The sequence below is a fragment of the Nyctereutes procyonoides genome, unplaced genomic scaffold (genome assembly GCF_905146905.1).
Source record: "Nyctereutes procyonoides isolate TBG_1078 unplaced genomic scaffold, NYPRO_anot_genome, whole genome shotgun sequence".
Classification (NCBI taxonomy): domain Eukaryota; kingdom Metazoa; phylum Chordata; class Mammalia; order Carnivora; family Canidae; genus Nyctereutes; species Nyctereutes procyonoides.
In genome coordinates, this window is record NW_026575043.1 from 58,629,809 (window position 1) to 58,655,371 (window position 25,563).

Sequence of the window (25,563 nt, forward strand, 5' to 3'; positions counted from 1 at the left end):
ACGAATGAAATTAAAAGTATTTAACGATTACAGATCGATGGTGGTGAACCTGAACATCCTCACCGTAAGCGTGATGCTCTCTCCATGGGTGTGAGAGCGGGGAGCCCTCCCCCCAGGGGCGTGAGGACACGATACCCCTACACACACACAGGGTGCACACACTGGTGTGCATACTTGGTACCGTCCCTTCCCAGGGAGGAATGTCTAACACCCTAACCACGGGTGTGACTGTGGATGCCCTCACGGTGACTCTCCGACCCTGGGCAGAAATAACCGCAGAGGGAACATGTCGGGGGCATTTCGTTCGGGGGGAGATTTCCTTGCCCCTCCAGGTTATGCTCCTGCTGTCCCCCGAAACTCCAGGTGCCCGCCCTCTGGCCGCCCTGTCCAAGCTAGAGAAGACACCTTTGTCACTTGAGTATAATTCGCTTTTTAATGAGAACAATGTGTGTAAATGACAGAACGCCACCGCCGTGCGCAGGTGGCGGTCACAGAATACCCATCAAGTTTATTCTGCCCAAGGAAGGGAAGGAGGGAGGGCGCAGGGTGCTCACGAGCCGCAGCCCCGCCCCCCAGGCCTGTGGCCGATGGGCTCACTGCCTGGCGGCCTGCACACGCCTCTTGAACGATAAGCAGAGATCGAAAGCACAGCAGCAATAATACTGGGTAAAGTCCTTCCTTGCGTAAAACATCTGAATTAATTCATTGAAGGTATCAAAAATATACCCTGTAAACCAATACATCATTTACACCTGCCTTTCCTTCCCACCCACCGCTGCGGCGACGCTGTGTGAGATAGTCCAGTTCCTCGGAGCGTCCGCTCGCCCCAGACCGCACCCTTTCGCCCGCCCATCCGGCCCAACTGGGTTTCCGGCAGTCTTGTTGACTGGGGCAGTCCGTGGAGCCCGGGACAAGAGCGTGGGGGGCTGAACAGGGCCCGTGTCCGTCTGTCCAGAGCGAGAAGCGGAATGGGGACAAGGGAGGGTGCGGGGGCTGCTAGCTCAGTTTAGACTTTGGTTCCAAATGTGATAAGGGGGGAGGCAGTGGCGTGGGAGGTGCGTGGTCATCCTGCTTTGGGTCCCTGGCCGCCCCGGCTGCGTGCGTGTGGCCACCACACACCACCGCGCCCCCTCCCTGGCCCCTCCCCTCCCGAGCACCAGGTAAACATCCCCTGAGTAAGGTCACTGCACAGGACCAGCCCGGGGCGGGAGTCGTAGTTAAGGCTTTAGACAGGCAAGGATGCCAGCTCTGGACGGACGGACGGGCGCGCAGGCAGACTCAGGGGCTCCTTCCTCAGTGGGGGAAGTCGGCGGCTGCCCCACTCCTTGCCCCGCTGTTCTGGCCACTCGCTGGGTCCCGGTGCCGCCCCCCACCCCGTTCTGACAGTCACTCGCTGTCGGAGAGCGTCTCGTACTGAGAGCAGAGCAGCGGCTTGGGCTCCTCGTCCCAGGCATGGTGGGGGCCGGCAAGGGGCCCGCTGCCTGCAGGGAGGCCAGGTGGGGGTGGGGAGGCCATGACACCCGCCTGGAGCCGCATGATCAGGGGGTTGTAAGGAAATGGTGTGGAACCTGCCAGAAAGACCAGGAGAGACCATCAGGAGGCCCCCATGGCCTGGGCACTCCAGGCCCACCCGCCCATCTCACCTCACTTCAGCTTCCCATGTCTGGCCACTGTCGCAACACATCTTAACTCCTGCGAGGTTTCTCAAAACCGCAAGTGTCTCCTCACCAATGCCACCCCCGCCCCATCATCATGCCCTGGCCACCTGTCACCTAGACCAGCAGCGGCCTCTCTGCAGTTCCTGCCCTTGCTCCTTGGTTCTGTTCTACAGCCAAGGGCTCTCTTGAACCTACATCAGATCAAGCACTTCCCCATTTACAACCTTCCAGGGGCTCCTCATGCTCACGAAGCAAACTTGGCTCCATGACCCGCAAAGCCTGTGGTATCGGCTCCCTCCTCGCTCCCTGAACCTTCCCTTTTCTCCGGTCAGGGCCAGAGGCCAGCATCCCTGGACAGCATGCAACACACCCCCTCTCCCTACCTGGGCCCCAGTTATCATAAAAGAGGTCAGAGCACACACTCTGCACACAGTAGGTGCTCAGGCACCCCTGATCACCCGGGCCCCCTGCCTGTGGGCAGCCAGCAGGCCCACGCACCCACCGCTCCCCGATGCGCACCTGCCGATGAAGGCCGGTCCTCCCACACGCGGTTGGTGAGCGGGGTCCGGCGGTTGCAGTCCCCCTCCGAGTGTACCGAGGACACGGAGGGCGGCCGGTCCCCAGATGCCAGGCCCGGGGCTGGGGACTTGGCTTTTCGGCTGCTGGGTCTGCCAGAGACTTTGGCCTTTCCACCACCACCTGTGAGGGGACACATGGAAAAGGGTGATGTCAAGATTGTGGAGATGGCACTCATGTGGGGGTAGGGGTGGTGGTGGTGGGGAGGCCCCCAGGAGGGGCAGGACGCGTCAACCTGATGGACAGACCCAGCCCTGGGCCTGATTCTGGAGGTGGGTTTCTACTAGGGGAGTGGGATGAACTACTTTCAAAAGCCACTCAGGCTGCCCTGAGGCCCACCTGCCACCCAGGGCACGAAGCCTTAGGCCTCTGGCTTGACCCGGACCATTGCCCCAGGACTGTGCTGCGGCTGGGAAGGCTATAAGCCCTTTGCAGAGAAGCTGGGACCCCTGGGGCCAGGCCTGGGCCCCCACTAAGTCCAGAAACTCTTCCTGGGACCAAACCGTCCAGGTTGGACAAATGGGCCCTAGGTCTCCCTGCTCGGCCCTTGCTCAGACATGCAGAGGTACAGAGAGAGAGAGCTGGCTCCTCTGGCTTCCCTGACTCCTCTGAGTTTGGGCCTGGCACACAGAAAGTGGTCTCCTCACCATCAGATCCTAAGTCAGCCAGGGTCACACACAGGTGGCCCCAGTGGATGTCCAGCCCACGGGCCTGGCTGTCATGAGCCAGGCTGCCACGAGCCCAGGGGTCAGCCTGACCCACACAGAGGTGGGCCCTTTGCTCTAGCCTGATTTCCCCCAAGGAGACACAAAATGGGCCCGGACGCAGGCATCCCAGGGACCTGTGTCCAGCAGGGGAGGAAGGCAGGGCAGGGCTCGGACAGCAGTGAGTGTTTTTAGAAAAGCAGCAGCTCCTTTGGACCTAGTGGGAAGGGGAGATGGGTGGGGGCTGGGGCCGTGCCCGCCCAGATGGGGATTAGCCGACTCCAAAACCACGTCAAACAGGCACAAAAATAAAGTCACAAGCTCCAAAGCTGGAGGGGGCTGGTCAGAGGACTGCGGAGGCACAAGATTACGGACACTGGGATGGGGACAGGCGGGGCGGGTGGGGCTGGAGGGCCGAGGCAGGGGAGGCCTGCAGACCTGGCGAGGTGAGTGCGTGTTCGCTCCGTCCGTCAGCAGCGGTTATGGGTATAGCAGCGGGCAGGCTGGCACTGGCATTCAGAGGGTTAAAAGCATTGGCGCTGAGCGGGGGCTCCTCCCACTGATCATATTTACCCATGAGCGCCTTTCTAATAATGGCCTCCAGCCCCATGTTGGTGCTGGCATGCTCCTGCACCGCCTGGCTTCTGCAGGTCATAAGGCCTGGGAGAGAGACACACACACACACACACACACACACACAAACACACACACACACACGGGGCCAGGAAGGGCCGGAGGGACAACAGACAGAGGGAGAGAGAAGCAGAAAGAAGGGAGAGAGAGGAGAAGAGAGAATACACAGTGAACACATTTTGGCAAAGCAACATGTTTCTTCATTTCCCTAGTCCCCCCCCCCCCCCTCATTTTCCTACAGCGTGTTGATGGGGTAGACTTGGGCCCTGGGGGTTAGGGGGTTGGGAGGCAAGGTGACCACCCCCAGTCTCTCCCACTCTGCCCTCTGGGGTATCAGAAGCCCCGCTGGCCCCACAAATCCCAGCTGGGGCTGCTTCTCTTCTAAAATTCCAAGGGGCCTTGAGATGGAATCGGGGAAGGGGTGTGTGTGTGTGTGTGTGTGTGTGTGTGTGTGTGTGTGTGTGTGTGTGTCAGGGGGTGGGAATCAGAAGGATACTCTGGGGAGACACAGCTGGGAAACCAGGTCAAGCCAGAGCTTGGGACTGGGTGTGTGTGTGGGGTCCACCCTGGGTCCCCTGGGGCTGGCGGGGGCTGAGGAAGAGACTCTGGAAGGGAAGGTGACCCCCACGAGGTCCGGGACCCTCAGTACACCCCCACCACATGCCCCCCAAGCTGAGCCTAACTCTCCTCCCCCGCCTCTCCCCACCCGGGAGCCACTAAGAGAGAGAGGTGCAGAGAAGGACGGTGAGGTGAGGTGGGGGTCGTAGCCATGCAGTTACGGTGCGTGCGGGGGGACAGGGCAGAGCTAGAGATGCTTGCATGACCGCCCTCAGCCCGGCGATCTTGTCACAAAGTGGTCGAATCAACAGACTGGTCCCCAACAGACCCTGCAGACACCCACTATGTAGCCACGTGAACTCAGCCTTTGTCATTCACCAGGTGTTCTGTCCCTTTCTCATTTTCTTATGGATCATTCTGGGGACTTTCACAAACCCTGGGGGCGTCTCTTCTCAGCATTTTTGCTAAACCAGACTTTGCCAACGAAGCTCAAGTCCCCTCTGCCTGCCGTCCTTGGGCAACATCTGCAAGGATTTTAAAACTTCCACTCTGGCGAAGTGCGTGAATACCAGGCAGCCGGCAAGTGGGTCGTTCTGCCCCCGGCTTGTCTATGAACTACACTGATGGCTTCTCAGTGGCTTTGAGGATCACATTTCTGGGCAGTAACCGTTTGCTCCCTGCATTTTGTTTTTCCTTTCTTCCTTTTAGCTCCAAACTTGGTCACAGCCTGGGACACATTCTCTACCTTTTTAGCTGTGTTTCAGGCACATTTCAGCAGCACTTAAAAAAAAGTGGATCGGGGGGGCTGGGGAACCATGTCTCTCAAGAAAACGCAGTATTTCCAGCATGGGGTGGACACCGGGAAAAAAAAAATTTGTGATCCTCCAGGCTAAGAAAATAGTGCGAAGTGGAAAAGATGATGCAAGCTGTACAGGCTGCGGCAGTTTCTTGGTGGATCTAGCGATCCCAGATGCTCCGGAGGCTTCCACTCAAGGTCGCAGGTGTGGGATCTGACAGTGCCAGGCAGGAAGGAAGCTTGACTGCCTCCAGTTACAAAGGCAAAGTCTGACGTGGGGCCAAGCAACAGAGACTGGGGCCCGGGGAAATGTGTGTGCACACGCATGCTAAACTGCTTACAGAAAAGTCAAATATGATTTACAGAGAAGTCTCAACACAGATCTTCATCGTACCCCTGCATGGATCTCTATGGACAGAAGTATCTGGTGTGTCCACTGCCTGTGTCAAGATTTACAACATTCTGGAAACATTCATTTCTAACCGTCTTGTTGGTTCGACCAAATTGTCTCCTCCCTGTTGTCCGAGGCCCAGTGAAGCCCCCTGGATCTAGTCTCTGGGTAGATAGATGAGCCTTGGTTAAAACCCCCACTTGGAGGTTCTGATTACCTCCAATTTTGATAAAATCCAATGGTTGTCTTTTGCTCACCACATTCCCAAGGCTTGAGGCCTCTCATGGCCCCAGGGAAGGCCAGCCCATCTCCTCTCTGCTCTTCTGGCCTCAGATTCCCACTGAAGGCCCAGGGCATAGAGGACACAGCCCTGCCAACGACCCTGGCACCCCCACCCCACTGGACAGGGTCTGCCCACGGAGGCACCAGTCCTGAGCTGGTCTGGGCTCAGTCTCTGTATGCTGGACTTTGGAAGGCATGTCCCTAAAGCCCCACCCCTGGTCCTTCTGCGCAGCAGGAGAAACACACACTGTGGCCCCTACCAGAGGCTGGGGACCCAACCCTCAGCATCCGCCAAGTCCAAAATATCATAGCAGGCTGAAGCTTTAGTTTCAAAATGTGAGGGAGTTTTCACCCATCTCCATAATACATCTTCGTCGTTCCCTGAGCTGGTCTGAATGTTCGAGTACAACTGATGTTCTCTCTATAAAAATGCTCACTTGGACTGTCAGAGAAGCCTGTGTGCATCAAGCACACGCCCACACTCCCGGTCCACACTCAGATCTCCACCACAGGCCCCGCCTTAGAGCTGGTGTTTCCAGATAGTTGTGTGTGCACCTGACTCTGTACTAAACATACTGGGAGGCCTTGAAATGTAACTCCAATGTAGACTCCTTGCAAAACCTTGCCAGCCTTATGTGTATTTCCCCACTGCTGGGTTTGCCGAGTCCAGAGGGAAGGATAAGGATACACTTGACCTAAAAGGCTTCCCCTTCATCAGGACTATGGCTAGGGTGAAAGCCACACTCCCTAAATCTCCTTCCAGATCCCACACACCAGCCTAACCTCCCCAGCACGCAGCCATGACAGGGGATGGGGAGAGTGGGGAGGGGGCTGGCGGCCATGTAGCCCTGGCTGGACAGTTACCTGCTCCGGTGATGGCAGGCATGTTGAAGATCTCCGTCCCAGGCTGGCCGATATCTGGGGGGAGCAGGTGACAAGATGGGTAAGGCCTAAGTGCCCACTGGTCCTAGGGGCAGTCACCTGCCCCCACCTGTCCTCTAGTCTAGGCAAGGTGCACCATGTGGGGAATCCATTCAGTGTACACAGATTCACAAGGTCTGGGGCAGGGCTAGGGATGCTGCATCTCCAACCAGCTTGCTAGGGCTACTGACCTGCTGGCCCACAGACTGCACTTGGCAGGGCTCTGGCGCTACCAGCCTGCAATGGTCTAGCCCCAGAAAGTTTCAGGAAAGGCCCTACAATGCCCCCAGACTCCCCTACCAGCTAATGAGCCCCCAACTAGGGCCTGTGGCAGCTTCTACACATGCTGTGATCTTCTATGTGCCAGGCACTGTGCTAAGGGTGGGGGAGTTAGGACTTATATCCAGCAGCCACATAAATGGAAAAAACATGTGTGATGAGCATTGTTAGCTGGGAATACACACAGGACCCTTGGGCGGGCAGGACCCCAATCCCTGATACCCAGGATGGGGCTTGGCACACACCCATCCCTGCAGGAATTCACCACATGCCCACAGTGTGCCGGGCACCACATCCTGTAGCAGCCAGCACCGCCAGCAAAGGAGAAGCCACCCGGGGCTCCCTGAATGGGGGGTGAAGGGTCAGTGGGACAGGTGGTCGGTGGGGCCACCTAGCTTTGGAAAGTATCCTGTGGGCTCTAGCCCTGTGCGGGCCTCCAGCCCCATAGAGGCTCCTACTTCCTGGCGGGGGGGGGGGGGGCCGCGGGGGGGCGGCAGGCGCGTGGCTTACTGTACTCGGGCTCATTCCGGTTGTGAGTGTTCAGCTTCTTGTTGATCTCCTGTTTTTTAGATTTGACCATGGCAGAGTTGCTCTCAGTCAGTTTGCTGAAGAAGGCGGGTGGCTGGCTGGTGTTGCCTGGGGACTTGGAGCCCATCCTGCTGCAAAAATCAGATGTCCCAGGTTGGTTTGCTTAGTGCTAAGCTTGCATACCTTTGTTGATGGGGCACTCATTACCTGCCATGTCTTAGAAACTCAGAACCAAGCTTCTCCTACCCCACGCCTACATCCTTCATCTCTTAGGGATTCTGTCTCCTGCAGTCTTCTCTGCAGTTCATGTGTCTGGGTTTGGGCTGCCTCTGGAGAGCCCCAGTTGCTCTGGGGGGCCATGCTAGTCTACCTGCAACAGCCTGGCGCCTTGGAAAGGGCCTCAGGAACTGCGCGTGCAACCAGAGCACACCTTTCCTAAGGCCCACAGTCCTGGCTGCCTCCTATCTCCACCCACCTGACTGGCCTAGACATTTAGCTCCTGATTTCTCAGGTCCTCAGCAAGTGCCCCAAGTAGGGGACTGGTCTGAGCCCAGATACCACAGTTCAAGGCACGCGTTCTGCTACGGAGGTCCCTCGAGCTGGGACACCTGCTTAGCAGCCTGAGATCCCTGAGCCACACACAAAGCGCTTGTGAACCCCCAACTGCAGAGCGGTGCAGCGCAGCCGCGAGTCGAGCCCCGGGGGAGCAGGGGCATCACGGAGGTACCTGGTCTCGGCCTGCTCCCCATCCCGGTACAGCAGCGGGTACATGGTGCTTCGGGGATGCCCGGGCTCTGCCAAGCCCTCTGGTGGGGACACGGGTTCGATAGCATCCTCGCTGCTGCCCAGGGCTGACGTCTTGCTTGGCTCTGGAGACCTGAGCAGACAGAGGGTACTGGCTGTACTCAGAGTCCAGTGCTCCACCCCAAGATGACACAGGGATGTGCCCCTCTCTCCACTGCTGTCCCAGCCCTGCCCCGCTCCATGTCAGAGCTCGGCCACTCTTCCCGCAGAGGGCCGGAGGGCTGCTCTTTTAAGCTTTGTGGGCCACATGTGGTCTCCACTGTAGTTTCTTCTTTTACCATCTTTTAAAAATGTAGACCACTTTTAGCTCCTGGACTGTGGGCTGGATTTGGCCCATGGGTGGTAGCTGACCCCTGCTGCAGCCCATGCCAGGTCCCCCACTGTTCCCCCAAGGATGTCCTGTTGCCTTCCCACCCTTGTGCCTGACTCATGTGGCACCTTGAGTGGTTCCCTTCAACAGAGAGCTGGGGGCTGCCCCAAAGCCCAGCACTCCTGGGGGACCCAGAGATGAGTGTGTGTGTCTCCAGGGAGGCTGCTAAGAGCGCAGAGCTCTGGTTCGAATCCTGGCTCTGCCACTTACTGGCTGTGCGCCTGTGGATGAATGGATTCCCTCTCCATACCTCGGTGCCTTCATTGGTGAAATGGGGACAATATTGCCTGCACTTGCTGGGTTGGTGGTAAGAATTCCAGTAACATGTGTGAAGTGCTTATTAGCTTGGTGTCCGGAGCCCACAGACTGTGATGCACATGTCAGCTACTACCTACTGGCACTGTGCCCTTGAGCAAACTCCCGCATTTCCCTCAGCCTCAGTTTCTCCTCTTTGCATGCATAACAGGGGCGTCTTGCACTTGCTCAACCCTCCCCTACAGACATATGATGAAAGCCTCCCAGAAGCGGAACAACAAGGCCACCTGTCCCTGACACTTACCTTTTGCCCCCTTCACTGTGGGGTGAGCCACGAGCTGGGGCGCCATGGTCTGGGGGTGGGAGGTAGAGGTCGCTGGGTGGGCGGCGCAGGTCCAGGACCGGGCAGCTGGCTCCAGGGAAGGAGTAGAGGGGGGCAGGGAGGGGCGCGTTGAGCTGCTGTGGATGGTGCCGCGTGTAATCCTGTGTGATGACCTCCTGCAGGCCAAAGGTCAGAGCAGAGGCACAGGGTCAGGCAGCAGCCACCCCACCAGAACCTTCAGGGTGGGCAAAGGCTAGGTTGAACTTCAGGTACAGAACTAGGCTTGGTTCCTGGCTTTCTGGGTGCTTCAGGCCTGCCTACAGTAGCCTCATGGTCCCTGTGTGCGCAGGGTGGTGGCCCCTGGATGGGTCAGATTCCACTGGCCAGAATATATAAGATATGGATCATGGACTCACGCATCCCAGGCTCCATCAGCTGGAGGAAGGGGCGGTTACCACATCTGAGTTTGAGGGCTTGCCCTTGCCAACCCCCACATCCTGGGTCCAGTCTGCCAGGACTCAGTTTACCCACCGGACCAAGAGGCTGTGTGTGACCCTCCCCGACCCTTCCCCAGGACCATGTCCTGGCCCAGGTTCAAAGGTGATGAGGAGGGGTGGCAGAGAAGGGGTAGTTACACTGATGTGCTGTGCCAGGGTGACCACCCTCTGGTGACCTTTGACCCCTGGGGTGGTCTGGAGCAGCGGGCTGGACGAGGACTGGCTCTCAGGCAGTGGCCGTAGGTGTGAAAGGTGTGCAGCCTCACCGCTGAGCTTCCCGGGGCCTGCAGACAGAGCAGAGCTGTTTAGGCCATGGGAGGAGGGGTGGCTGAGGTGTGTGCCTGACTGGGGGCGCATCCCTGAAACCCAGCTCGACCCTGTGAGCTGTGGGGTGGGGCCAACTCCTCCATCCCCAGTGCCCTTGGTTTTCCTACCTGCATGATGGGGTGACGGCGACCCCTCTCTCACAGGGTGGTGGTAAGTGGGATGTTTGAGGGAGTGGTGGGGTAGCCTACCTGGCTGCTTGTGCCGCAGGTCCCCCTCCAGGTGACTCTTGTCAAGCTCCTCGAGATGCTTGGGGAGCCCCTTGTCGTGCGTCAGGCTGGGTGAACTCACAGGGCTTATGGGCTCCACTCCGTCGGGGCTGTAGCTGCCACCATGGTAACCTAGTGTAGGCAAGGCCGTGGGTCAGGCCAGTGCCAGGACCTGGGGCTGGGGCTGCCCCTCCTGGCCTGCCCTCCCATGCTGGCTGGGGCCCCCAGGCCGGAGTGGGGGTAGTGGGCAGATAGAAGTTGCGAGCCGGCGCAGGGGCTGCTGGCCAGTCAGGGTGGGGGTACATCGAGAACGGAGAGAGCTAGAATGGTGGGGAGAGTGACAGGTGGAAGAAAAACATGGATAGATACACAGGCAGAAAGGCCAGGAGATGGAAAAGGACAATGAGAAACACAGACCCATCCAGATGGTGGGGGCTGGGGGAAGAGAAGTCTCTATGGAAGGAGATGCAGGAGTATGATCAGTGGGAGGTATGGCAGGGAGTGACACTCAGGTCCCAGGACCCCGCCTGGGCCGCATTCCCTGTAGCCCCCAGTTCCAGCTACCAGGAGTCCAGAGCTGGGGCCAGAGATCTCTCCTCCTAGGGGATGCTGGGCAGCAGGTCAACAGGGGCGTGTGGGGCCAGAGCACCCCAATACTCCCTCACAAACCAGGCAGGGTACAGGGGGGTCAGCTCCTCCTGGAGAGTCAGGAGCCTCCCTCCCCTCCCTGTCTTCTGGACAGTCTGCCTTGGTGGGTGTCCTCCAAATCAGACTCACCCATACAGCAGCAGGCGTCAGCCCAAGCCCGCAGCCCCACTCCCTGCTCCCCAAACACAGGCGCAAAGATTGGGAGATGGGAGGTGCAGTTGAAGTCAAAATCACAGATCCATTCATTAAAGGAAAAAAAAAGCGAAAATCCAAAAAAAAAAAAAATCATGATAAAACAATGTGCAAATGATGAGGTGCCCCCCAATCGGGGGGGTGGCGTGGGTGGCAGCTTGAGGAATAACCATCAGAGCGTGCAATCGACGAGGACGAGTTTCAAAACAAAATACCAAAACCAACGAAAAACGGGGGGAAAAATAAAAAGCAAGAGATCTGAAAATATCTTTAGGCCACAAGACGGGGTGGGTGGGCGGCGGGGCCGGAAATCTTACCATCGCGAGGGGAGTCGTTGGCCAGCGAACCTCCTTCTCGCGGCCCTTTATCGTGAGCAATTTGACGCATGATTATCGCGTCTATGAAGGTGGCCGCTGTCAGGGTGGTCTTACCCAGAGAACGGAGCTCCAGTTCCTGGATGGAAAAGGGTTTACTTTGAGTCTTTTCCCGATGCAGGTCCGTGGCCGAGGTGGGCGGCGCAGGCTGGTCCGGGCCGGCGTGGTGGGGTGCGAGGCTCTTTGCTGGGGTGCGGGCGATGGCCGAGTGACTGGAGCCGGGGGGTGCCAGGGGCCGCGGCTCGGAGCCCTTGCTGGGGGGGGAGGCAGGCTCCAGCCCGATGCGGGCCTGAGGCTTGGCAAGGAAGGCGTGGCCAGCGTCTGCCCGGGGCCGCTCGGGCCGTGCAACCCTTGGGGCCTCCTTGGGCGGCAAGACGGGCTCCATGAGGGTGGGGTAGACCCCGTCGAGGGTGCTGCCCAGTGGACAGTGGGTGGTGGGTGGGAATGTGGCAGCCGGGCGGACAGGCGAGGAGGTGGAGGTGGACCTGAGGGAGGAGAGAAGGCGGTAAGGAGGCTGGGGAAGCCACCCTGGGGTGGGGTGGGGGGTAGGGGGAGAGCCCAGGAGACTGAGGCACAGTCACTCCCTCACACTTCCACACCCTGATGGGTCCCCACTGCCCTGGGATAAATCTGCCCTCCTGACCCGGCCTGCGAGGTCCTTCCTGGTATGGCCTTACCCACCCCATACATTCACCCGCTCATTTATTCACGATCTCCATCGTTCCCAGGCTTCCCACTAACTGCCTGCCATGTGTCAGGCACTGTTCTAGGAACTGCTCTAGACATTGAGGGGCTGGGATTCGAAGTGGCCCAACTCCAGCCCTCAGGGCCTGTCAAGCCCAGTGTCTCTGTGAGGAGGTTCCCTGCTCTTCACTAACCCTCACTCTAGTTGCCAATGGGAAAGGCCCGACTGCCTCATGACAGTTTCTAATCAACTCATTGCTGGTATAGACAAACAGCTGGCCTTCCTATGTGAGTACTAACCGTGCTCTAAGCAGCTAGGTGCTTCTGTCTTGTGTACCTGCTGGGTGCTTGAGTCACTGAGGTCAAAGCCAGTACTTCTGGGGAACAAAGTTGTCAATTCCCCTAACTGGACTTGTGGTTGGGTGGTGGGTGTGATCAGAGCAGCCAAACGGGTGTGGGTACTCGTATGAAAGCAAACTTCACCTTGGAAGAAGCACCTGCCTCTGAATAGGACCCTGGGTGGGACGGGATTCCAGGGAAGCTCCCTTCCCCTCCATCAGTCAGTTCTGCTCCCAGTCCCTGGGGCGTGGGTGTCACTGGAGGGGACCTGGGCACCTTGTGGGAGTGAGTGGACTCTGAGGGGCACACATGGGGCCTGTGGAGGCTCTCCCATTTATACCCAGGCAAGACAGACACCATCTCCTCCCTAAAGAGCCCTGCTAAAGTCAGGGGAGGACCAGGAGAATCTCTCCCCACAGCCCTTGCTCATCTGTCCCTCTTCTTTCCACAGACTCTATCTTTGAACCCAACAATCTACCCACCTACTCATCCAACCTCCCCCCCACAACCTGCCACCTATCCACCCAACTCACCATCTACCCACCCAACCATCTGCATGCTCATCTACCCACCTACCTACTCACCTCTCATTCAACCTCTATTGTTATTCATTCACCCTTCCATTTGCCCCCTCCCCCTCCATCTATCTACCCACTCACCTAATACCCACCCACCTACCCATTCATTAAGCCCAGCCATATCCACACCATGGCACCCACCTATCCACTTACTTACCACCTGTCATCCACCCACTTACCCACTCATAATCCATTTGTCTACTCACTCACCCACTTTGTCCATCCACCTAACCTTCTAACCCCATCTCCTATCCATTCACCTCCAAAATATCTGCCTGTTCACCTACCCATCATTTATCCATCCACCCTCTCACCTGCCCTTCCTTCCACCTACCCATGTATCGTCTGTTCATCCACCGTCCGTGGGCCCTCCTGCTACCTACTCACTGACCTACCATCCACCTACCTACTTCCCTACTTTCCTTCATTCACCCCACCATCTATCTGCCAACTCATCCATCCACCTTTGCATCCACCAACCAACCACTGGCCCACCCACCTGTCCCCTCCCTTGTGCCAACCTGGCCCACCTCAGGACCGTGGGTGTGCTAGGCTCCACGGAGGTGATGATGCCCTTCATGCCCGTGTTGTGTAGCACGCTGGGTCTCTGCTGGATGGCGTCCTGGGTCCGGGGTGAGATGGGCGAGTGCTGGTGGGAGTGGGAGTGGGAGGCGGGGCGGCTGCCACCGCTGCTGCTGCCCCCACCCCCGCTGCCACTGCTGCCGCTGCTCTGCTCTGTACCTGGTGGGGACAGGCTGTGGCATCAGGGAGGCAGGCTTCACATGGCCCACGAGGACCCCCAAAGGCTGGGGCAGGGACCTCTGATGCCCTACCAGGTCTCCAGATGGGCGCATGCTCCACTGTGGTTGTGGATGTGAGGATGGACTTCTCACGCTCCCGTTCACGCTCCCGATCTCGATCTCGCTCCCGCTCCCTCTCAGACGAGGAGGTGGCAGAGGGTTTTGTCAAGTGAGTGGGACCTCCTGCCAACCAAAAGTCCTGTGATTCAGCCCAGTGCTCAGGGAGGGCCTGGACCTGTCTTTGGGGGTGGAGAGAGGACACCCAGCCACCCTCTGTGGACGCAGGGGTCCTGACCCAGGACAGGGGCAGGGGTGTTACCTGGGGAAAGTGGGGAGCTGCTAAGTCGGCTGCTGAAGTGTTGGGGTGCTGTGGGGAGGTAGGCGAGACGGTCCATGGCGGTGGCGGGTGTGCCTGGTGTCGGAGGAACCAGCACAGGTAGATGTGGCACTTGGGACAGGTCGATGATGCCTGCAAGAGGAGGCGGGGTTGCAGGAGGGGCAGTAGGGGCCAGGCCACTTGCCAGCTGACCACCCCAGCGGTGGAGTGCAGCATGCCCTCGTGAGCAGAAGCACAGCCAGGCCGCTCCCTCCTGCTTCTGAGCACCAACCCCCCTGGACCCTTTTCTGAATGCCAGGCTCTCCCCATCCCACCTCCCCTTGGCTCCCAGACCCCAGGAGTGGTGTCCTGCAGGTGGCATCCCTGCATTACACTCTTCTGCTCTTCCAGCCTCTGGCCCCATACAATCAGTTCCTCGTGTTCAGTCCTCACTGTCTGAAACAACTAGACTGACTGGTTTTTCCAAATGGACTCTGACTGGTACTTGCTTGTTCCAAAAGTGTTTCCAGAGGATGACTCCAATGCACTTACAATGCGGCCATGGGTTGTTTGCCAGTCAAGGGATTGGGAAATTCTAACAGTCTCCTATTTAGACCCTCCCTTTTTTTTAATGCCAAGGACCCCATATACCAAGAGTACACAGAGGCCCATGCACACCTCCCATGTGTGCATACAGGATGCACATGGCTACCAGACACACACCCACACTCACAATCACCCACCAGGTCTGTGTGTGCGCTCAGGGCAATCCCACCTCCCAGACCTCTAAGGGGACCACACCACCATCTCAGCAAGCATACATGTGTTTTTGCACCCTCAAGCAGGCCTGGGTAGATGAGGACTAAGGCCGATTCTGGATGGGGAGGGTCTGCTCACCCACTTGCCAGGAAGTGTCCAGCCCTACTCACCTCGAGGTCCGGCGGCATAGTTGAGAGCCAGTGAGGACTCGCGGGGTGAGAGGCCCCTTAGCATGTCAGCTCGCTGGGCCATGGCGGTGGCCGCATTGTGGTGCATCTGCTGTGAGGTGATGTAATCGTTGATGATTGTCTGACGGTTCTCCAGCGCTGCCGTGTCAGGGTAGCCTCGGATGAGGTACGGTGGGTACAGGTGCGGGTAGGTAGGGTTGGGGGCCAAGTGTCGGGGCAGGTAATAGGCAGCGGCTGCAGGAAAGAGAAAGGCAAGGTCAGGCTGGTGGAAGAATGTCTCCCCACCTGTCTTTACGCCCCCCACTCCCATACCTGACAGCTTCTCCCAAAACACCCCCACAACACAGAATTGAGAGCCTAGACATAGAACAACCTCCGCTCCCCACACACATGGGGGTACCTTCTACTGATAACTTTTTCAGATCCAAGTTTCCCCAAACAAAGGGCATCCAAAATGTAGATCACTAAGATACCTAGGGGAGGCATCCTTCTAAACAGATTTTCAGACCATGTTCATTTGAGGAACATTCAATACTTCAACCCTCTTTTGATACATTTGCAGTTTTAAAGGCACTGAAGTTCTGCAGGAAAAGAAAACCACTGAAAAATATTTAACCCCATATATCCCTCAGACTCCTAAGAGAGATTCTGTTCTAACCTAAACTATTTACATGACTGCATTCATTACTGCTGGATCTCTCCACCCTTACACTTGTTTCCTCATCTACCAGAGCTGAGCTGATGCCTGAGAAGTCCCTGGGCTGACACTGACGAAGCCTCTGACCCTATGCTGTAGGATTCTATGAGTCTGGGGCAATCACCTGCATCAAGAGGGATTCCGCGGGGTATGGAGGTGGGATCGAAGGCCAGAGGGATGTGGCCGCGGTATAGGTCCACGCCACTCACACCCCGAAGCAGGTGCTCATAGGGCGAGATGGGGTGGGGATGGTGCTCAGGAACGGCGCTGTGGGGGGACTTGGCAATCTCACGGGGCGTCGACGTCAACTTCCGGTCCTGCGATGCCTTGCTAGATGAGAGGCTGCCTGTGGGGACAGGCCAAGGGGGGTTAGCATTAGGCCTCCGTGGCAGGGCTGTCACAGCTCCCAACACGGGGTCCGCTGAGGCCAGGGGTTATGGGAGGCCATTTGAGGGTAGGCTCTCTGGGATCCAGGGACCAGGACCCTGCCTTCCCCTGTTTCTTTACTTCAGGTTCTGTGTTCTTTCATCTACTCATTTGCTTCTGTGTTTTTGTTCTTTTAAAAAATACACTCACTCCTGCTCTCCTTTGTTCTCTTTCATTCACTCATTCAAACAATAAAAAAATCTTTACAGAGCCTCTACTAAATGCCAAGCAATGTTCTAAGAATTGGAGCCACCCCAGTGGGCAAAACAGGCAGGAAACCTGGCCCACATGGAGCAGATACTTACCGCTGGAGAAAGGTGATAAACTAGTTTTCAAATAAAAATTTCTGAGTGATAAATGCTCCAGTGAAAATTTAAAATGTGACCAGAATAGTGGAGCAGGGTCCTTAGAGCCTGCCGAGAATGTGATTTTGAAGAGACCACCAGAAGGATAAAAAGAAGCCATTTAGGTAACAATCGGAAAGTGGGGGTTTCAGGCAGAGGGAAGAGCAGGTGCAAAGGCTCTGAGCAAGGAACAGAGAGGAAGAAGCTGGCTCACTGAGCCTGGCTGGGGCCCTGGCATTCATACCCCAACCTGTACCCCACGTACCCTCCTGTAGGCGTGGGGTGGGCTCCCGCGTGGTCACAGGCGAGCCGCGTGGCAGGTGGCCAGCAAAGGGTGCCCCGTGCTCCTCATAGGTCAGGGGGCTCTGGCGTGGCTTGCCCAGCTCGGGCACGATGACTGGAGCCCCCCGGGTGATGGAGCCCCCTGAGCTGCCAGCCGCCCCCGGCCGGCTCTTCAGGCTCTCCTCATAGCAGGCACGCTCCAGTGCCCGGGCATCAGCCATCACATCCAGTGGGTGCACGGGTGGGAATGTGCGGCCAGGGCTGCCGATGATGGAGCGCACGTCATGCTTTTTGGAGCCGGCAGAGGATGTGCCAGTGTCATACTTGAGCGGGGTGCCCTGGGGAGAATGGGTTGTGAGCACCGGCCATATCACCTCTCTGAACCTCAGTTTCTCAGCTATAAAACAGGAGCACATTTCATGCCTCCAGGGGCAGGGGGACAGAGGGCTTTCCTAAACCTAAGATGAGCACACTTGTCACTTCCCTGCCCGACCCTGTCTTGGACCCCAAAGCTACCTGGAGGCTACAGAAAGGGCGTAATGTTCACAGGCCAGCCCTTCCTGGAGCAAGCAGAGGACCCCCTGTTGGCCCCTGCAGTCTCAGCACCCCACGTGGGGACAACATCCCTTCCGTCAGCCTGGGACCCTCTATGGCACACTCAAGGGCACGCCAGAAAACTCAGCAGCAAAACCCAGCTCCACTGCCTGTGGCCCAAGGCTCAGAGGTCAGGGCTGAGGTTTGTTTGCTCTCTGGCCAGAAGGGACAGCTGAAGAAACAGAGGGTCATGGACCAGAGCGCAACCCGGCCACCTGGGAGAAGCCCCCACCCCGTTGACACAGGCTTGGAAACTAGGGTACAGTGGGGCCCTTTGTCTCTACAAGTGATAGAACTCAGAGCTTATTTATGGACCTTTTAATTACTTTCGTAAGAAAGGGAAACACCCTGCTTTTAAGAATCCTGTAGAATCAGACTGACCTCCCTCTTGGGTCCATAGTGGGCTCTTGCCCAGAAGCTGAGAGCCTAACTGGTCCCCTGGCATTGGATCATCTCCCCACAGCTTCTCCCGGCACTGTGCACCTTTACCCCAGCTGGGACCTCTTCCAGGATACCCTCCCCAGTCCTGTCTACCCCACAGCCACGCAGCCCCTGGGATGATTCCCACTCTCCCTCCTCATTCCATCAGGCCCCCTCTGCCCACGGGAAGAGACAGTGGCCACTCATAAGGGCCACTGTCCAGCTCCTCACACGACTGGAGTGGGTCATATCCTAATAGGTTGGGGCCTTCTGATGTGTAGGGGCCACAGGGGTGCAGCCTGCTGATGAGGGAAGTAGACACCAAGAAGCAAAGATGTTGTAGATTTAGGCACATCTGGATTTGAGGTTCACAACTGCCATTCACTTGCTGTGTGACCCTGGACAAGCCGCTTCATGTCTGTGAACCTCCACTTATGCACTGACAAAATGAGAGCAGTAAGAGAACTACCTCAGAGAGTGGTTGTGGGGGCTGAACAGGATATGATGCCAAGTGCTCAGGCAGGGCCTGGCCTATGACAGAAATCCAATCAGCAGCAGCCACTTATTTTTATGACTAGTTCTGGGAGTTTGGCAGGCTGCTTGAACTCTGTGGGCCTCAGGTGCTCCACCTGAAGAATGGGGATAATAGGTATGAACTTCACAGGAGAATAAATACAATCAAACAAGGTCGTGGATATAAAGCCTATAGCCTGGAATCTGGAATGCGTGTGGCAAAGGCTCAGTAACAAGCAGCTGTGTAAACTCAGGCAAGATGCTCACGGAGTCTTAGCCTCAGTCTCCGCATTTATAGAGGCCAGAGCACAGCTAATACTCCCCCCCATGCCTCTTGGTCCAGCCTGCCTGGCTCTGGTGCCATACCTGTGTGATGGAGCCCTCCTTGAGCGGCCTCGGGGCCAGGGGCAGCTCAGGCGTGCGCCGCAACTCCTCCCGTGGGATCTCATGGATGGAGCGACCGGCCTCCTTCACCGTGGCCACCAGCCCTTCATGGGCCGGCTTCAGCTTCAGGGGCCCCAGGGCCTCCAGGGGTCGGGCCTTGTAGGCCTCAGCCAGGTCTCGCGGGGGTGGGGGCGGAGGGGGCGGCGTGCCCTCGCGCTTCAGGAGCTTGGCCTCCCGGCGGAGGTAGTCTTCCTGGGCCTCCACGTAGGACCGTGGAATCCCTGCCAGGGGGATAAGGAGCTGACCCTTGACTCTGCACCCTACCGTGCCTGTCCTAACCTGGGATCTCCACGTGCCGGTGTTTCTGGAGCCAGACTACCAGGGTTCCCATCCTCACTCGCTGTGTGGCCTCGAACTCATGACCTGACCTCTCTGAGCTTCAGCCCCTTCATATGTAAGAAATACTTCACCAAGCCATGCTCATTCGATGAGACACTGCAGACAAAAAGCATAAAATGGGGCCCACGGAGCTGGCTTGCTGCCAACTAGCCAAGAGAATCTGAGTGGCATGGTAACAGCAGCTGCTGAGAACTGTTCGTGAGTGATAATACCGGTCCCACACGCTAACAGAGGTGTAGCACTTGCATTCGTGCCAAGCACCAAGCAGATGCTCAATAAACAATGCCCACGAAGGATAGGACTGATGGGCAGTACTCTGCTTTCTACTTTTGTTTTTCAAGAAGACATGCCCTTGCTCTGCACTTCAAGTCACACCTGTACTGGCCATGCACACGTGTTACACGCCTTTCCCACAGCACTCCAGCTCGTCCCCCTCCTCCCTCCCCTGCTCATCTTGACTAAACCTCTGTACCCTTGTTGCAGCCACCGTGAGGGCAGTGTGTGTGGGGGGGCACCTTGTGTGATGGAGCCTCGGATATGGTGCTGCTCTTTGAGATGGTGGGGGCTGTGTCGCTCAGGTGGGATGGCACGGCCCATGAGACCTGGGGGAGGGATAAGAGCATTATGGTCACACAGGTCCCTCAGCCAGCCTTGGGCAGAGACAGGGGCTGCGGTCAGAACCACCCTTCCTGGCACGGGTTCCTCCAGCCATTGATAGCAGTCCCCATGATGGTGGCAGCAGTGGAAGCACTGGATCCAGCCAGCAGTGTCCCATCTCCGGGGCCCTGCTCCAGATGGGGGAGCCTTAGCAAAACCCAGCCTCAGTTTAGCTCTCTAGAAAATCAGGCAAACTGTCCCACCACACCCATCCAGGGGGCACTGACAGACAAATTCTCTTTGCTGCTATGACCCAATGAGCTGGGAAGCCCCACAGGGCAGGTCCTGGGCCCCCTGGCATTGTTCAGCTGGAGTAGGGAGCCAGGCAGGGCACCCACCTTCAATGCTGGCTGAGGAGATGGCCCTGCTGACACGGCCCTCCATCATGTCGTAGGTGCGCTTGGGGGCAGCGGTTTCGTGGGGAGGTCCTGAGCTGCTCCTGCCATCCTCCTTGGAGCATTGGGACACCGACATGCCACCTGGAAACCAGACCATGCTCATGGCGAGGGGCTGCAGGTCTGGTGCACAGGGCCCAAGACCAGCAAACCAACTGGGGCCTGGGGACAGAGGTCAATGGCAGTCACAGGGTCCTGCTGGGCCCTCCTGAGGGAACCCACAGCCTGTAGTCCAGCTGAGGCCTGACGACAGGGCCCCACCCAGCAGTCTCTCTCAAGTCCAAGGGATTTAACAGATAGAAAGGCTTCCTGCTCCCTGAACCCCAACCCACTGTTCATGTGTGTGCCTCTGACCACCGGCAGCCATATAAGCCTCTATTCAAACAGCCTCACAGGGGTGCTGACTTGTGGCAGGAACATGAGTGCACATGTGTATGCGAGCAGAGATCCAGCAGCAGAGTATGAACATACAGGATATGCATGACCACTTATGCATTAGCATTGCATGTGGGAGTGTGTGAGCGTGCATGTGTGAACATGTGCACACATGCACACATGCTGAGCCGCTGAGAACAAAGCGCAAATATACCCACATGCCTGTGTCCATGTGCATATATGAGCACACACACGCATGGGTGTTATAACAAGTCTACATGAGGATAGTGTACATCTGGCGGGGGCGGGGGGCTGGCTGCCCATAGCATATGTGGCCTTGCTAAGCCAGGATGAACCCCCTGGGGCCAGAGACCTCTGGCTGGACCCCTAGTCCCCCAGACTGGCTGAGGGTCTGAAAGCTGGGAGGGACACCCTGAGCAGAGGAGGGCTTTGCCCAGCAGGCTAGGGCTCGTCCAGGGGCCTCTCCTCCCCAGAGCAGCAGAGTCCAGGGCATCAGAAGTAAGCTTCCCAGAACTTCAGTCTTGCCCCTCAAAGAGAACAGGTCCTCTTCCTCCTGTTACTTTATGGGATCCACTCCACAGGTTACACATCGGTGGCCTATAGATAGACTGGGCTACTGCTCTCAATTTTTTTCAGAATTAATTGTTGATGTTTAAACAAAGACTTCAGATCAAAATAAAATATATATATATATATATATATGGAGAGATGAGAAATCTAGCTGATGGGCTCACATCCATACAGGGTGACAACAGTCGCTATCTGGGCTGCCAGGGCTCCACACCCCTGCTGCCTTCCACCTGGCCTGTGCTCTCCGGGCCACCTGGCTCCAGGTAGCCTAGGAAAGATGAAAAGCCCTGGTGCAAATGCACTTCCTAGATGGTAACCAGACAACCAGAGGGGCTCCAGAAGGGGCGTGGGGACCGGAGCCGAGGTGGCACTCTCCCAGCCTGTCCGCCTCGGCTTGCAGGTCCCCTTAGCCACGTACTGATGCTGGTGCCCAAGATATAGCCGCTGGCCTGTCCCTCTGCCACCTGGTACCAGGACTGAGGGAGCAAGTGGGCACAGGCCGATGCCCACTCACCAGAAGAGAAGCAATTTAGGGCCAGCTGCTGAGAGGGTGCCTGCCCATTAGTTATGTGTCACTTCACAGCCCTGGGTGTCCAGGGATGCTGGAAAACCCACATCCTGGCTCTGTGCTCCCCTAACTCCCTCCATGCAGGGCTCCTTGGTTATGGAACCTGAACCCGGGAAAGGAGAGGGGGTGAGAGACAGGGGGAAGTGGAGGGTCACTCTGGTCGTCACCCTGGTAGCCACCCACGGGCTATTCAGCACACCATTTGCAGGAAGTGCTGGGCTTCTGCTCTCTGGGCCTCAGTTCTGCCACTATGCTTCTAGCACAGCTGGCCACAAGTTTGTCTCCTAAATTGTAAATAACCAAGCGGAGGTGAAAGGCAAGCCAACCCTTGCCTGCCACTGGCTTACATGCCTGCAGGGACAAAGAGGTCACCACCTCTCTCTCATGCTTCATGCTGCCTGTCACCCAGCCCTGGCTCCCTGTGAAGCTACCTCAAGGGGCCAAACATCCTCCTCCCCTGATCCCAAGGGGATCTGGTCTCTCAAGGGGCCACAAGGGTGGCCACACAGAAGGACCACTGGCTGCCCCTGTAGATCCATAAAATAGTGACAACATGCTTCGCCAGACAATATGCCTGGTTCCTGACCACCTAGGCCGATGGGAGGGGCACAAACTCCCTAGATCTGTGTTTCCAAACACATCTGGCTGCCTTTTACCCTGACGTTGTTTTTCTAGACCCTCCTCTTTTGACCAACTCCAGAAACACCAGAGCTTGGGGTCCTGGGGACAAGCTATGCTGCAGGAACAGATTTTTGTGACTCATAGCGTTCACAAGGTGACTTCCTATTTGAGTCACATGTGGGTGTCCTGAGCTCTCTGAGGGGGGCTTCATCTGCTGTGTCCCCACCTAATATACCACGTGGATGTGTGGCCAACTGTCCTCCCATGCCCCCATCAGCCCTCCAACTAAAGATTCTTTCTGGGCACTGAAGACTCCTGTGGATGGGAAGGAGGAAGGCACAGGCCTTGCTGGCCCCAGGCTGCCACCGCCAGCTCCTTGAGGCTGGGAACACTAGGATGGACTCACCCTCGTAGGACAAGACGTGGCCCTTCTTGCCCTCGTAGATGACGTGGCCCTTAGGCAGGCTGTCCTCCCGGCTGCGGTCCAGGCGACTGGGGCTGTCTTCACCGATGATCCTGGTGATGGTGCCTTTATACAGGACATCGGCTGGAGTGCCCTGGAGGCACAGAAGGGGTGAGCACCCAGCAGGCTCCACCCGGGGACCCCAACACTCCCCAAGCACGACGTGGGTGTGACCAGCTTACATACACGTGTACCTCCACATCCACACACACACACACACATGCTCACACGTGCCAGCTCTACCAGTGCACATGTGTTCATACATGTGCTGCTTCAGAGGGGGGGGGAGACCAGGCCCAGTGGACCGTAACCACACAGGACACCAGCATGTCGCAACTTACAGAGTGCCCACAGTGTCACGGGAACCACTAGGAGCACCTTATATATATTAACTAATTTAATCCTGGCAATCACCCTAAGGCTATTGTTATGCCTGTTTCAGAGGGGGAAACTGAGGCACTTAATGGTTAGGTGACTTCATCCAGGGGCAAAACTGGAACCCAGGCAGTGCAGCTCTGGAGTCGGTTCATTCCTGCCTGTCCTCAGAGCCCTAACGTTTCACTACTCACCCCTGCTTATTTGGCTCCCGTGCTATGCCTGTGAATGTGTACCACACACCCCCACTTCCCCAAACCAGGGTTTCTCCCCCTCGACACTATGCCATGTGGGGCCAGTTGATTCTTTGTTGTAGGGCGCTGTCCTAGGCATCGCAGGATGTTTAGTGGCATCCCTGGCCTGCACCCACTGGACGTCAGAGCTGCACTGTGCACCCCAATCTGCCCCCTTCCCAAAGTGTGACCATCAAAAATGTCCTTAGACATTGCCTAATGTCCCCCAGGAGGCAAAACTACCCTCAGTGGAGAACCACCGCCTTAAGGGAGTGTGGGCTCCCCACAAGGGGAGGTATTCAAGCAGAGAGAAAGCAGCCATGTGGAGTAGCATCCTGCCTTGGGCAACTTTCAAGAACACGAGCGCAGGGATCAGAACAGAGTGTGGAGTCAGATGGCTGGATGGCAAACAGTGGCTTTACCAGGGAGTTGCTGTGTGACTTCTGTCAAGTCACTCTGCCTCTCTGAGCCTGGACATCTGTACATCTACAGAATGGAAATAATCTCTGCATGTGCAATTCTCAAAGGGACTTGGCACAGATAAGCTGTCCCTTTTCACAGATGTGGGGTCCTACTGTGTGCCAAACCCTGGACCAGTGAAGCCCAACCAGTCTCCCCATGGGAACTCCTCTGCTGAGAAACATCCCCCTGGGGGGGAAGGGCAACAACTGGCAACTCCTTGGGCTTTTGCTGCAGACCTTGATTTGCAAGGATAACAGCAAGAGCCTCTAAATGCACACGGGTTCCCTGCAACTTCACACCGCAAATGCTCTAGCTAGGGTCTTCCTGCCACACTCTGAAATGACTGTGCACACTGTAGTGTAAACAGGCGATCACTGGGCGGCAGTCCAGGGGCAAAATAGGAGCACACGGCAGTGACATCCCCTCTGGAGGCAGCTGATACCAGCACTGGGTGTTGTCAGAATGGGGTACACACTGCGGAGAGTAGTGGCTTACCAAATAGCACAGGGGATGACGGGGAGGGGCTCTCCTGCTGGGGCTGAAGGTGGTCCGTGTCCTCAGGCTACACTGTTTACAGGTGCTCTCCTACTCCAACAGAGGACAGAAACCTGAAGGACTGCAGACCCTGCCCCTGGGGACAATACACTGGACAGACTCGTGTGAGTGTGGACACTGTTTGCCTGAGGCCTGTTTCAGGGACAAGAGCTTGCAGCCTCATAGGGTGGGCCCCAGCGAGCATCACTCCCAGGGTGGGGGTCACACTGGGGGAGCACAGTGCTGGGTCTTCCTGGAGCCTCCGGGGGGAATATCACGGTCCCTGCCTGCCAGTGCCCGCTGGGGTTGCAGATGTATGCGTCTGTCTGCACACGTGTGTGGTCCGGGCATGATTTCATCACCACCCGGTGGCCAGGCTGTGGGAAAGTCTGACTCTCATGCATTTGGGCAGCTGCCACCCTCTGCGCCAAAGACAATCGAAGGGGTGCAAGTGACTGAGATGGTGTGGGTCACAGTTGCCTGGAAACCTGGGGTGGACTGGTGTCTAGGGCCTGCACATGTCAACCATTCAATCACAAGAAAAGAAACTCCACAAGAAAAGAAACAGTGAGGACTTTTACTAGAGGGGAAACCGAGGCAGGAAGACTGCTCCCTGCTTCAGCAAGTGTGCGGCACAGCTGAGACCTGAACACCCTGGCCTGACTTTTGCCCCAGGTACCTGTTCTTTGCACTCAGCGAAGCTGCCTCCCAAAGCCTATTATTTCAAAATCTACAGCTTTCTCCTCTGTGGTGTGATCTGAGGCCACTGGGCTCAAACACACCTCACTACAGGCCAGCCTATGGCCTGAAGCTCCACCACAAACGTGCGTGTGGGTGGGGCAGGGTGTGCTGTGCGTGCGTGACTGCTCCTGTCCATGTGTCTTTGTGGCGGTGAGCCCATGTGTCTGTTTGTCCATATGCCCTGTACATGTGAGTGCACCTGCATCATATCCATGTGTGTGCCTGTCTCTGTATGCAAGTATGTCTGAGCATATACTTCTGGGCACGCACGCATCTGTGTCTTAGCTCCTCGCCCTCTGACATGGCATTCGAGAGCCAGATGCATTTGGCACAAAACTGAGTCCATTACTTACTAGCTATGTGACCTCGGGTCTAATCTCTGAGCTTCGCTCTTCTTATCTCTAAAATGAGCTGCAATAGCATGGACTCTGTGCCAGTGTAAAGTGTCTTGTCTGGAGCTGGGTAGAAGGGAAAGGAAAAGAAAGCCCAGGCTGCTCAGGACCC

The 25,563-nt window shown here is 57.1% G+C and overlaps 1 protein-coding gene across 16 annotated transcripts in view; it reads right to left on the reverse strand.

The window, feature by feature from the left end:
• Positions 1-414: 414 nt before the first annotated feature.
• NCOR2 (nuclear receptor corepressor 2) overlaps positions 415-25,563 on the reverse strand; it is a 211,435-nt gene continuing 186,286 nt past the window's right edge. For 9 of the 16 annotated variants that reach the window (XM_055322397.1, XM_055322399.1, XM_055322400.1 and 6 more), the window contains 20 exons: positions 22,658-22,808; positions 20,040-20,180; positions 19,560-19,646; positions 18,628-18,926; positions 16,718-17,072; positions 15,807-16,028; positions 14,968-15,219; positions 14,042-14,191; positions 13,756-13,905; positions 13,444-13,663; positions 11,379-11,806; positions 10,090-10,239; positions 9,713-9,858; positions 9,060-9,253; positions 8,054-8,203; positions 7,309-7,457; positions 6,463-6,516; positions 3,377-3,598; positions 2,178-2,357; positions 415-1,568 (listed from right to left, as the gene is read on the reverse strand). In XM_055322397.1, coding sequence (XP_055178372.1) covers positions 1,387-1,568; positions 2,178-2,357; positions 3,377-3,598; positions 6,463-6,516; positions 7,309-7,457; positions 8,054-8,203; positions 9,060-9,253; positions 9,713-9,858; positions 10,090-10,239; positions 11,379-11,806; positions 13,444-13,663; positions 13,756-13,905; positions 14,042-14,191; positions 14,968-15,219; positions 15,807-16,028; positions 16,718-17,072; positions 18,628-18,926; positions 19,560-19,646; positions 20,040-20,180; positions 22,658-22,808 — 3,882 coding nt within the window. In that variant the 3' untranslated portion in view covers positions 415-1,386. The remainder of the gene's footprint in view (positions 1,569-2,177; positions 2,358-3,376; positions 3,599-6,462; positions 6,517-7,308; positions 7,458-8,053; positions 8,204-9,059; positions 9,254-9,712; positions 9,859-10,089; positions 10,240-11,378; positions 11,807-13,443; positions 13,664-13,755; positions 13,906-14,041; positions 14,192-14,967; positions 15,220-15,806; positions 16,029-16,717; positions 17,073-18,627; positions 18,927-19,559; positions 19,647-20,039; positions 20,181-22,657; positions 22,809-25,563) is intronic. The other 7 variants (XM_055322403.1, XM_055322402.1, XM_055322407.1 and 4 more) reach the window with 4 other exon arrangements.